Here is a 14085-nt window from a genome sequence, read left to right as displayed (position 1 = left end):
GAACCATCAGTGCAGAGCCTGCTTGGGATTCTCTCTCTCCCTCTCTCTCTGCCCCTCTCCCACTCACGTTCTCTCTCAAAATAAACAAACTTAAAAAAAAAACGAAAAAAGAAAACCAAAGGCAAACCACAGATAGGGACAAATTATTCACAATACAAATATCTCATAAAGAGTTTTTATCCAGAATATAGAAGAAATCCTTACAAGTCAATAATTAGATAACCCAAATGAAAACTGGCAAAATACTTGAACAGGTCCTTCCCAGAAGAAGATACACAAATGTCAAATAAGCATATGAAGAAACATTTAACATTACCAAAGACATGCATATTAAAACTACAATGGGGGGAGCCTGGGTGGCTCAGTTGGTTGAGCATCCGACTGTTCATTTCAGCTCAGGTCATGACGCCAGGGTTGTGGGATTGAACCCTGTGTTGGGCTCTGCGCTGAGTGTGGAGCTTGCTTAAGATTCTGTTTCCTTGCCCATCTCTGCCACTCATGCTCTCTTTCTAAAACGAAAAAATGTTTAAAAATGAGAAATACTATATATACATCCACTAGTTAAAAAACAGTGACAATATCAAGCTTTGACAAGGATATAGAGCAACTGAAACCTTTAAATACACTGCTTGTCAGAATGCAAAATGGCACAGATACCATGGGAAAGTTTTAGTTTTCTGTAAAGTTACACATAACTTACCATAAGATGCAACAATCCTACCTCCAGGTATTTAACCAAGAGAAATGAAAACACATATCTACACGCAGACCTGCAACATATGTACACAGCAGCTTTATTCATAAGAGACCACAACTTAGATGTTTATCAACAACCTAGATGTCCATCAACATATATGAATAGCTACAAATTGTGGTGTATCCATACAACAGAATAATACCCAGCAATAAAAATAAAACATATTGCCAATATACAAAATAGCATAGATGAATCCCAACATGGGTGGATTTCAAAAGTATGCTGAACAAAAAGTGTCAGACACAGAGTAAATATTGTATGGTTTATTCGAAATTCTACAAAAATCAAATCTAATTTACAGTCACAGGAAGTACAGTAGTTGAACAGTACTGGTTGTTGCAGTGGAGAAGAACTGACTGCAAATGAGCATTAGAGAACTTTTTGGGTGATGTAAATATTCTATCTCTTGATGGTATTGGGGATTCTGTGGTTGTTCACATTTGTTAAAACTCTACAAACTGTAGGGGCACCTGAGTGGCTCAGGTGGTTCAGTGACTAACTCTTGATTTCAGTTCAGGTCATGAACTCATGGTTTGTGGGATCGAGCCCCACATCAGGTTCCACACCAGCAATGTGGAGCCTGCTTGGGATTTTCTCTCTCAAAAAATAAATATTAAAAAAAAAACCCAAAAAACTCTAACTGTAGACTTATAACATAGGGTGCATTTTATTATATGTATATTACACTTTTAAGAAAGTTGACAGGGTAGGCAGAGAATTTGATTTATTTTACATTCTTTCATTCTAATTAAAGTGAGTCAACGGGGCACCTGGATGGCTCAGTCAGTTAAGTGTCCGACTTCAGCTCAGGTCACGATCTCACGGTTCGCGAGTTCAAGCCCCGTGCCAGGCTCTGTGCTGACAGCTCAGAATGCTTCAAATTCTGTGTGTGTGTGTGTGTCTCTCTCTCTCTGCCCTTCCCTGCTCGCACTCTCTCTCAAAAATAAACATTAAAAATTTTTTTAATTTTTAAAAAATATTTTATTTTTGAGAGAGAGAGAGAGTGTGAGCGGGGGAGGGGCAGAGAGAGAGGGAGACTCAGAATCTGAAGCAGGCTCCAGGCTCCGAGCTGTTGGCACAGAGCCTGACATGGGGCTCGAACTCATGAACTGTAAGATCATGACCTGAGCTAAAGTCAGACACTTAGACCCACTGAGTCACCCAGGTGCCACCCCCCCCAACTTTTTTTTTTAAATCAAGTCAATATTGTGGTCTATGACAATTCCAAGTGAGTAGATCTTTTAAATATTCTGAAAATGTTTACATATTACCTTGCAATTAACATTACCTTAAAATGAACATTCCAATAACATAGAATTACCATGATCAAAAAAAAAAATTAGAAAAAAATTCCCAATTTGGTTTTTAATTTATCTCATACTTTGAAATGTAATTTTCATAGGGTGCCTGAGTGGCTCAGTTGGTTAAGTGTCCAACTCTTGGTTTTGGCTCAGATCATGATCTCACAGTTCCATGAGATTAAGCCCCGTGTCAGGCTCCTCGAAGATAGCACAGAACCTGCTTTGGATTCTCTCTCCCTCTCTCTGCCCCTCCTCTGATTGCTCTCCCTCTCTAAAAATAAATAAATAAACTTAAAAAATAGACTAAACAAATTTATATTAAAAAAAATGAAATATAATTTTCACTAATTTTTGTTGGAGTTTGAGGAAATCATAAAATAATACCCTTTGTCCCCTCCTGTCTTCTGAGCCACTTGAGAGACCAAGTCAGGCAAATGGAGATTCAGTATGTCAGATTAATTGCTGAAAGATCTAGGTTAAAGGATGTAATTTAGGTTTGTGCCGAAAATGGCCACCTAATAGCTAACCCAGAATTAGACAGACCTGCTCACCAAGGCATGGGCAATCCTACACAACCACAGAGCAGAGAGCCTTCACTGCAAAGTTTACATGTCTGGCAAGAGAACACAACATAGGCTCCACAAACATGATAAATCCCAAAAAAGGGGTTTGCGTGTCCAGTTTTTTATCCCAAACGCTCTTTTCCAGGGAGGCGGGAGGGATAAGGGAAGGGAGCAATTGCTTGCTTAATGGATGTCCAAAGAAGCACCGTGAAAGGAGGCTACCTCTGCCCTCTGACTTCCCCACAAAGGGTAGATCAACATTTCTCCACCTTGGCACACACAGCAAGTTCACATACAACACTCACAAAGGCATAATTCATGGTACACCAGCCACAAGGCTATCCAGGGCTACCCCTTCCCTTCCATTCAAGGGGGCATATTTAATTGCAAGTGACTAAAGTGACATATTTCAGGGGTGCCTGGGTGGCTCAGTTGGTTAGGCGTCCGACTTCGACTCAGGTCATGATCTCGTGGTTCATGAGTTCGAGCCCCATGTCGCGCTCTGTGCCGACAGCTCAGAGCCTGGAGCCTGCTTCAAATTCTATGTCTCCCTCTCTCTCTGCCCCTTCCCTGCTCACACTGTCTCTCTTTTTCAAAAATAAATAAACATTAAAAAAAATTTTTTAAGTGACATATTTCATTTTAATATACTTTGATAATGAGTAAATCACAAATTTCTGTATTTTATTACTGGTATTAAAAAAAACACAAAAAAACCCTTACTTTCTCCATCCTAAAATGTCATCAGTTACAAAGTACACACCACAGGCTTGATAAAAATCTCTCAGAAAAAAACACATCTAATATACCCATTGATTTAAAGATAATTATGGAACTATGGTTCTTGTGTCAACTCATAACTCACTTAGATACACATATGTCATGAAATCAGAGCTCAGAATGGCTGGTCCAGAGTCAAATTAGAAAGGTGTGTGTGTATATATGTATATATGTATATATGTATATATGTATATATATATGTGTGTGTGTGTGTGTGTGTGTGTGTGTGTTTTCAGGCTTTGTGAAAAAGCCTCTATACACACACATACAAACTTTTCTTACTGCTGGGAACGGTAGTGACAAGCTTTTGATGTCATTACATAAAACATAATTTTCAAACTGAAGAGGCTATCCTGGTCAGTTATAAGCATGAAAACTCTTAGCTTTCTCAGACAAAGCTTCTTTAGTTAAGTCTTCATTATAGTTTTACCAAATAACATCAATTTAAAAGTCTTTATGCTAAGACTGTACCATAAAATTTTGCACCTAGGTCCCAATTACAGATCTGGGTTCTGTGATTTATACCTTGCATGATTTTTCAACGTGTATGTAGTATTTATTAGCACATTTAGGATAAATACTCTATAATCTAAAATCTTGTCATCTACAGAATAATATATGGATTCTCAAATTATCAGGCATGACCTGGATGTGTGGTGTTCTGACTAATGAGTATCTACGCCATACAATTTTCAAACAAGAATAATATAAACTATGTTCAATACAGTGTTTAGTGTTATTTCAGAAGGTATATTAAACATCTTAAATTACATCACTGTAGCATCAACTATTTTTCTTTCAGACTCAAAAGTATTTGTTAGTGAAGTTAACAGGTTTAGCAAATGTCTGTAGATCACTATTCACATCTTTACAAAATGATATATGCATTTTTCTCCTCATGCATAGAAGATACTAGCTGAGAATCTTCTGGAGCATGGATAAATGAGCTGCCTTCCCTCTCCATAATACAGAAAAAACACTAGGTTCTGTTAACAGAATTTAGTGGCTACATGCCTTCCATCCTGGGTCTTGCCTCTTTTGGGGCTGAGGCATAGATTTTATGCCAAGAACAATCCCACCTGTTATGCCAAGAACTGATAACCATCTGTCCTATAATACCAAAAGTAGTGACTTCTCACTTTCTGATAAAGATTACAAAGTTCTCCTACCTTCCTAAAATCAGAAGAAACTGAGGTTAAATATCTCCATACTAATTCAAGTTCTTCATAGAAGTAGCTAACATTTACTGAGTACTTCCTATGCAAGATACAAGGTGCCTTACATATTTTATTTTCACATAAGAAAGAAATTAAATAAATCAAATTTTTCAAAAGCTAACAAGACAGAGGCAAATCTTTAAAGTGCAGAAAAAACTATTTATTCACAAATTACACGATAAACAAAAACCCACTACTCAAAACCACATACCAAATGGTGAATGCTCACTTCTGTATATACTCAAGTATCTACCCTGTGAGAATATCCTTTATTAAACAAAATAAAATGTAACTAATATTTGTGTTTTTCAATTACTCTAAAACTAACCTAACCACAGCTAACCTTCTGATGTAACTTTGAGGGAAAATATAACACTCTGAAAAAAAAAAAAAGAGGTAAGCATTCCACTAAAGGAAACATTTTTTAAATCATCTCAGAAAAATGTAGACCATTACTTACATGCTCCAACAGGTTAAGGTAAGATTCTTTAAAACAGCTTACTTTCATCTCTGACAAGGAAAAAATTAATTTTACAGCAAAAATAGCTTCCTGAGTGTCAGAAGTAACAGGACCCAGTAGTTCTATATAATTGTACTATAATATATGTAGTATAAAAATAACTCATATTAGCAATGACAGTATTGATTTGTGAATGCGATCGTGGCCTTTCAACGAAATATTTCTTTAAATATATTCTTCTCTACTCATGGGATTGTACTGTTAAGTCATGTTTCAGTTCCTATGTATGTCATGCCCAAGATATATACATTCACTGACACTCATAAACATCCCTACTTTTTTAGAAAGACATAATTTAGCTATTTAAAATTGTAATTTAACTGAGTAGTTCCAAAAAAGTTATCTAGAAAAAGAATTCCAAACCGTCAGCTGGAACGTTAAAAGCAAAAGGTAAGTTTTTTTCAGAGTTTTTAAGCTTTTAAAAATAAGGAGAAGAAAATACTACTTTTGACTGGGCCAGTGCAGCAGTACAATTTGATATGACACATCGATAAAAGCATTTTTCAAAAATGCACATCTTAAACATGACTCACTTGTGGTAAGGAATACTCTATCTACTTTTACAACTAAAACAATAAAACCATCATTGTGACATTGATCAGTATTTCACATATCTAATACTGAAGAAGGCAACTACCATTGTTGTAATAATTTTGAAGTCAAAATATAAGCACAAATCAGAATGAAGAGAAAGTCCAGAAAATGTTTAGAATGTACACAGTTGCATGCATTTTCAGCCAAACTTTCAAAGATTCCAAAAATAACCAAATGACAACTTTGAATCAAAATAAATGTCAAAAAATATTTGAGCTTTGGGAGACTTCCTCTAATGCAACCAGAAAAACAGAAGAGTGAATACTAACAGGAGTATTAGGAGGGAAAGAAATCACCAACTTCCTTTATCGTGAAACAAAAGCCAACGAGTCAACATTTTAATAACACTGGCCATCAAGTTATTCACTATTAGAGAATTCACTTTTCAAGTTGTGTCTTTAAAATGCATTCACTTACATTTTTGGATTATTTTTTTTAAGTTTATTAATCAAACCCCACTGTACTCACAATTCTAATCTTAAGAAGTTTAAATCGTAACTTATCAAAGCACAGCCCAAACACTACACGATAATTCTACCATTTAGTTTTTATATGCCTCATCTGCAAAACTCATTTTACAAACAGGAGTTTTATTCTGTCTCTCCACAGTAGATGTCCCTAGGCCTCAAACTTTAAGAGCAATCAAAAAGCCAGATTCAAAGGGTTCTTGCTACTTTATCGGGCTTTGATAAAAACAGAGCCATCTGGTGGTGTAGCACCATCTTCCTTCTCAGTGACCGTCTCTACAGTCCCAGAGGCCGAAACAATAACCATTGTCTTATTTGCTGAAACTGTCTTCTGTTTCTCCGCAATTGCTGCACAAACAGCAACAATCTCATCACTTTCAAAGTCATAGTCGGGGATTGACTTTGGTGAGAAATGTGTCATTTCCGCTGACGCGTCACACTTCTTAATCTTCTGTGCTACCTTCTGCTGCTCCTGGAGTGTTCTTGCCCAAGAAAGGTCTTCTTTCCATATTTCAGGGTTCATTGGATAGATGTGAAGGGCTACCTGAAAACTTCGAATTGCCTAAGGGAGATAAAAAAAAAAATCAGAGTTTTTCCTTTGCTTTATTTTAAAAAATGAGTGGATTTAATAGAATCCACAATATCTCCATCTATATCTTTCTTTTACTATATATGTATATATATGATATAATATATAATATATATTAATATGTATATGTATGTATGTATGTATATAAGATATATACATATATATATCTGTTTAAAAAACATATCAGAATGCAAGGATAGACATTTAGGCTGTACCCTTAACACTGCATGATGATTATGATGAAAAAAAAAAGTTAAAGAAGTGTGAAAGAAAGTGACTGACACATCACTGCTGAGGAGTAAAAGTCCACTGAAGTACAATTAAGGATATGGTTTAAGACAGAGCAAATGCATTGTTCAGCTTCTGCAGACCAGCAAATATAAGAATCTAGGGATTTCTTGACTAAACCACGATCAGGAAGGTACCAAGAATGCCTACCTCTGAAGCCAAGAGCTTAGCTCTGCATAATGCTAACATGTATTGACTGTCACAAGAGAAAAAGGATATTAAAGAATGATAAAAGGGTCAACTGGCCCAGAATATATAACAATTATAAACATGTATGCATCCCAATATCAGAACACCTAAATATATAAAGTAAACACTGACAGAAGTGAAGGGAGAAATAGCAAATAAAGTAATAGCAGGAGACTGCAATACCCAAATCCCAGTAATGAATACAGACAGCATCCAGAAGGAAGATCAATACGGGAACAGAGAGCCTGAACAACACTATAGATCAAAGGGACTGAACAGACATATACAAAACATTCCACCCAACAGCACCAGAATACGCACTGTTCTCAAGGACAAACAACATTTTCTAGGAAAGATCACATGATAAGTGGATAGCATCACATGTTAGGCCACAAAACAAGTCTTCTTAACAAATTTAAGGTGACTAAGATCATACCAAGTATGTCATCTTTTCTTCTTTTTGAGAGAGTGAGTGAGTACAGGAGAGTGAGTGGGGGAGGGGCAGAGAGACAGAGGGAGAGAATCTTAAGCAGGCCTCACGCTCAGCTTGGAGCCTGAGCCGGGGCTTGATCTTACGACCCTGAGATCATGACCTGAGCTGAAATCAAGAGTCAGACGCTTAACCAACTGAGCCATCCAGGAGCCCCGTTTTCTGACGACAACAGAGTAAAACTAGAAATCAACAGAAGAAAAACTGGGAAATTCACAAACAAGTAGAAACTACACAACACAATCTTGAACGACCAATGGGTCAAAGAAATCAAAAGGGAATAACATCTTGAGACCAATGAGAATGAAAATATAACACATTAACATTTATGGGATAGAGCAAAAGTAGAACTAAAAGGGAATTTTATAGAGATAATTGCCTGCATTAAAAAAGAAGAAAGATGAGACGCTTTGGTGGTTCAATTGGTTAAGCGTCTGACTTCGGCTCAGGTCATGGTCTTAAGGTTCGTGGGTTTAGGCCCTATATCAGGCTCTGTGCTGAGAGTTCAGAGCCTGGAGCTTGCTTCAGATTCTGTGTCTCCCTCCCTCTCTGCCCCTCCCCTGCTTTCTCTTTCTCTCTCTCTCTCAAAAATAAATAAAAACATTAAAAAATTTTAAAAAAAAGATCTTGATTGGTAAGTTAAATTTACACTTCAATTAGAAAATGAAGAACTAAGTCATAATCATTTTCCAACAGCCAACTTTTGTTTTGTTTTGTTTTTAATTTTTTTTAACATTTATTTATTATTGAGGGACAGAGAGAGACAGAGCATGAGCAGGGGAGGGGCAGAGAGAGAGGGAGACACAGAATCTGAAGCAGGTTCCAGGCTCTGAGCTGTCAGCACAGAGACCGATGTGGGGCTCGAACTCACAGACCGGGAGACCTGAGCCAAAGTTGGACGCTTAACCGACTGAGCCACCCAGGCGTGTTTTGTTTTTTAGTTTCAAGTTATTTAAATTCCAGTTAGTTAACATATAGTGTAATATTAGTTTCAGGTGAAGAACTTAGTGACTGATAACTTCCAATACTCAACTCTATGTAAAAACCTAAATAATTACTATTGGGGCTATCCCCAACTGTTGACTTTTAACTTACTACCTGATCTATTTATGTAAGTATTTTCTTGTGTTTTTGTCCAAATATATACATATATAGGAAGAATGGTTAGATGTTACAGTTTTTAGCATGTTTTCAATATATTTCTCATAGTGACCCTTCCTCTATAACATTTTAAGTATAGTCATTTTTTTCTTACCATTCCAGTCTTTCAAAAGAATCTCTTAAGTTGACATAAAAATTACACTCCGATTTTTCCAAGTAGAGCTCTAAAAAATTACATTAACTAAGGGAAAAAAAAATAACACTTTTAATCCCTCTAAGAATTTCACAGTTTTAATTGGCAGAACCATATCAACAGGAAAAAAAATAAGAGTTGAACAACTGGTTCCCTTATTCAAAACAACTTAAAATATTAAGCAATTTTACTTTTACCGACTGGTTCAAAGTATCTCTACTGTGTCACCTGCAAGAGTTTCTTTCTCTATTGGGCAGTCTTTGCTAAACATTACATCCTAGAGACTTTTTTCCACATTACCATAGACACTTAACAAGCAAAAGTGATAATGCTTTGTAAGTTTTTAAATCAAGGAGAAATGGGGGGACAGTATTGTGTAATAAGCTCCATTTGTTTTCCTGTTAACCTATAGAAAACAAAATAGCATGAATTTCTTTTCTCCAACTCTGGTATAAGTCTTCAGGTAAAAAAAAAAAAAGGAAAATGGACTTCGGTTAAACTGGTTTCCATCAGTGCGAACCTCATTTTGGATTATCATATTTAAGTTACTTGAAACCAATTATTCTCTCATCAAAATTCCATATTTATGATTTCTGAGAGTTTGACACTTTTTGGTAAATAGAAATAATATTTACAAGAGTACCAGAAAAATCTAAGTTATCTATAACTTACTAAAGCCATTGTTAGTAAAGTTAAATTCAGGTTTTACCAGTAATTTCCTTAGCCTTTAAAGAAACCATTTTTAATTTTTTATTTGTTGTTTTACTTCTACCTGTAAAAGGCAAATAAAGCCTTGAAACAATCTTAGTTAATGAGAAACAAAATCTGCCAGTACTAGATTAGATTTGCAAACACTCTTTAGGAAGTCAGCTGCCAGGTATATGTAGCCCTGCCAAAACAAAAACAAAAACAGGATAATTGTCTTAACCACCTCTCATCTATTTAGCCTGTGCTTCCTACCAGTTATGGTCCAGACAAGTTGAGAAATGCATTACGTACCAATTAATAACAAAACAACACAATAAGTATTCCACTTTCATAAGCTTCTATCCTGCCCCGTTTTCCCCTCACTAAGCCTGACAACTTTTCCGTCTAAATATTTATCATCATTACTCTCCCATACTCTACTTTCTTCCTTCCTTTACATAATCTATTAGGGGTTTTGTCTCCATGTGCTACATAATTGATGTTTAAAATGGAAAAGATGGGGGCGCCTGGGTGGCTCAGTTGGTTAGGCGTCCGACTTCAGCTCAGGTCACGATCTCGCGGTCCGTGAGTTCGAGCCCCGCGTCGGGCTCTGGGCTGATGGCTCAGAGCCTGGAGCCTGCTTTGGATTCTGTGTCTCCCTCTCTCTCTGCCCCTCCCGCGTTCATGCTCTGTCTCTCTCTGTCTCAAAAATAAATAAACGTTAAAAAATAAAAAATAAATAAAAAAATAAAATAAAATGGAAAAGATGTTCAGTAGTAACTTTTATCTGTGTTTATGGATTAATACCTTTAAGAGGTAATTTGCTATTTACTCTCTGCATAGACATGATAAATAGCTATTTACTTTTTGGTTCAGCTAATCAAAAACACAACAAAACAAAATTTCATCATTATAATAATCTGACTTCATTACCAGGACTATCTCTCCTAATCCAAGCTGAGCACGTCCCAAAGTTTGCCAAGACTCCCATGAATGTGGGTTTCTCTGCACGGCCATTTCAGCTGCATGTACTGCAGGGAACATTTCATGAAGAGACATTAGGACCTATAACCAAAAAGAAGAATTAAAACCTGTCAGCAATTTTCATAAACTAGCAAACTACTAATGAATAACCATATGCAAACAAATCTTTTCATTAAAAAAAAAATATTTTTAGTCTGGTAAATATAGTACTTCAGTGGCTTTGACCCACTCCTCTGCCCATCAGGGTCAGGAACAAATATTCTTCTTCCTATTCCTAAAATAACTATGAAAATGTAAAGCATCTCCTTTTCAGTCACTGAACCCTATTGTCCATCTGGTCAAAATAAGGTGGTCATAGCTCAGAGCTATTTGAACTCTTAATTCCACTTCTGATTGTTCTATTTACGATGTGGTTTTTCAGGAGATCCCAGGTCTCACTGTTAAATGAGACAAATTTAAATTTGTTCAACCACCACCCTATGAACATCTTCCTGCTACAAAAATCATTTAAACATTCCACAGGCCTCCCCACAACTGGGTTCTCCAAACCATACAAAGCAGAAAAATAGGGAGTTCTAGAACCTTCCACTTCAATCTATGGGAAAAGGCTAGATTTTATCTATCATTTTGGGGACCATTCACATTTCATAAGATTTGTAACACAACTATCATTATCAGGTTCCAAGTTAAACAATCTATTTCATACAGTTCACCACAAATACTGCCTTTAATATATATCTAGTCAAGACTGAAAATTAAAGACTTAACCAAATGAAGGTCCTCGCAGCACTTCATCCAGTGGACATAATTTATTTGGGGTTTTCTTGGCTGATCTAAAATCAAAGTTGATAAAGAATGTGCCCTATGTTTGAAATCATTACCTGAAAGATACCTGTAAGGTGTGTAGATCAAGGCTGAAGCGCGACTACTCCCTGCCAAAAATATGTTTGATGCTCTATTAGAGACTTTTTACGTCTTTTGGATAACTTAATCCAGTTGCTCAGAGATTTTCTTTACAGACTTTCCCACAAAATATTAGAAATGTATTTTTAAAATTCAAATGTTATTTTTAAAAATAAATTGAGTCTATTCTGACCTTTTGCTAAGGACTAGGCCATTTTTAGAGACATATCATCCGGAGTCCAATCCACCCTCATTCTGAAGAAATGAAGTTATTGGTCAATCCACTATAATTAATTTCCAAGGAAAGCAAACACATTTCATTTATTTAAGAAATCACCAGTGACTTCCTAAAAGATAGCCATCTGTTCATATCTTACCATAGGCTGAAATAAGTTAACTTCATTGTGAAAAGAAATGAATTTCTAATGTTGTGCAAGAGGCAGAGCAATAAATATGGTGACATGTTTTCTATAAAGGAAATATTGAAAAAAATTTAAAAAGACATATTTGAGAAAGAAAATGGAAAGAAATGCTATTTTGGTTCATTTCTATTCACCAAACAAATATAAACATAGTACAATTTCATAATGGAAGTGAAATTCTTCATAACCATTACCTGTGATTTCATCTCGTACAGGGTAGCATCATCTGGGGTTAACTGCAGTGCTTCGTCCCATTTTTGAATCGCCTCTCGATACCTATAGTTGTGAAGTTACATTAGTATCTTATCTTCACTAAATCCTTGAGAGTACATGACCAGATGTTAAAATCAGGTACTAAGGAATAACTGTATATCAAGAAATAGCTCTATTCAAGAACTGATGACAATAATAACAATGGTACAAAAGCAAGAAAATTAAGAGATAAAGGAAAGGGTGGCAAAAGAAAAAAAGACAAACATAAATTAAATAAAAGGTATCTTAGAAATCTTTTTCCAATTTTATTTTCTGGGCTGAGAAATCACCACCAAAATTTCCCTCTTTTTCATCAACCTCAACGTGCAAATGTTGTCATGCATGTTAGATGTATTGCAAAGGACTTTAATGAGGAATTTATAATCCAGTTGTAATCCTGGGCTCGGCTGAGCAATCTAGGCACAGAACAATTTAAGAAGTTGTCTGGTAATTGTGTAAGGATTCTTCAGATTTAAGCTTCCTTGTCCGTAAATTCCAGGAACTCGGGGACTAGTAACGCACGGTAAGCTTATAACAAAAGGGGTCAAATGAATGATAAACAGTACAGAGATGGTGGTTTCCACCACCACCTTTTCACCAACGTTCTCCTAGTCAGGTTTCTCTTGTGAGCTCCAGAGCTGTGTGGTCAACTCACATCTCCACAAAGACGTGCCACAGACACCTCAGGCTCCCTCTGCCCAAAGCTGGTCTTTAGCACGCCACCTGCCAAATCTGTGAAAGCACCGCAGCACTTCCTTTTGTAAATAAAATGAAGGCACTACTGAGTCCTTTGTGTTATCCAAAGCAGTCATTCTCACGGCATCCTTCACAAGTGATTAACTCTTGTATCCTTGAATACTGTAGGAGGAGAAAGTTCTATTTACCAGAATATTTTCCATTATGAGCTGAAACTTTCTATCTTGTACCTTTCCCCCAGTGCTACTAATTCTGCTTTCTAGCACTAAACAGAAAATATATAATCCACTAGTTTTAATTCTTGGCTACATACAGAATGATCTAGGGAGATTCTGGAGGGGAAGAAATACACAACACGACACACACACACACACACACACACACACCACACAGCTGGCCCCTGCCTCAATCAACTAAAACAGATATTCTCAGAATAGGACCCAGGCATCTATATTTTTTAAACCAGGTAATGCTAATAAACACCAAGGTTGTGAACCATGGAAAATATCTTTCATAGTGTAGTAAGCCCTATCCATGTGCTGCCTTCTCTTGAATCACTCATTATTACCTGTTTTCCAGACCCTTATTTCCTCTGTATGTGTTCTTCTCCACAATTTCCTACTGGATGTGTGAAGGTCCAAACCAAACATAACGACCAAAATATGGGCTAATATGCACTGATTATTATTTAAACAGAGGGTGGTGAAATAAGAAATAAAGGCAAAATTTGGTAGAAAATACAAAGGTGAAGAACATAAAAAAGTACGTTCTGTTTTCACCTTGCTATAGAGTTCCTTTACTAGTAGTACAAATGGACAACGTCACATCCATGGGTCTTACGCCAGCCTGACAAATGACAAATGGGCTACCAACACCTTAAAATAAGTTTGCCACAGAGCCAACCAACTCCATGGCCAGCAGCAGGGGTGAGGGCGGACATGATGGGAGTGTGCTTTACAAAGCCTGCCTTAGCTGCCATGAGAGGTTGTAGCAGTGGCTGCTGCTATTTTGTAGTAGCCGGCAATATATAACTATAAGCTGAAGATTCATCCCACAGGGCACCTGGGTCGCTCAGTCAGTTAAGCGTTCAAC

The 14085-nt window shown here is 36.6% G+C and overlaps 1 protein-coding gene across 5 annotated transcripts in view; it reads right to left on the bottom strand.

Moving 5' to 3' along the window:
- Positions 1-771: 771 nt before the first annotated feature.
- TTC33 (tetratricopeptide repeat domain 33) overlaps positions 772-14085 on the bottom strand; it is a 43492-nt gene continuing 30178 nt past the window's right edge. For all 5 annotated transcript variants that reach the window (XM_053201222.1, XM_053201219.1, XM_015067591.3 and 2 more), the window contains 3 exons: positions 12240-12321; positions 10670-10801; positions 772-6761 (listed from right to left, as the gene is read on the bottom strand). In XM_053201222.1, coding sequence (XP_053057197.1) covers positions 6408-6761; positions 10670-10801; positions 12240-12321 — 568 coding nt within the window. In that variant the 3' untranslated portion in view covers positions 772-6407. The remainder of the gene's footprint in view (positions 6762-10669; positions 10802-12239; positions 12322-14085) is intronic.

The sequence above is a fragment of the Acinonyx jubatus genome, chromosome A1, assembly GCF_027475565.1.
Source record: "Acinonyx jubatus isolate Ajub_Pintada_27869175 chromosome A1, VMU_Ajub_asm_v1.0, whole genome shotgun sequence".
In the NCBI taxonomy this organism is placed as follows: domain Eukaryota; kingdom Metazoa; phylum Chordata; class Mammalia; order Carnivora; family Felidae; genus Acinonyx; species Acinonyx jubatus.
Note: the sequence above shows the minus strand (reverse complement) of the source record. Positions and strands in the feature narration are given on the sequence as shown.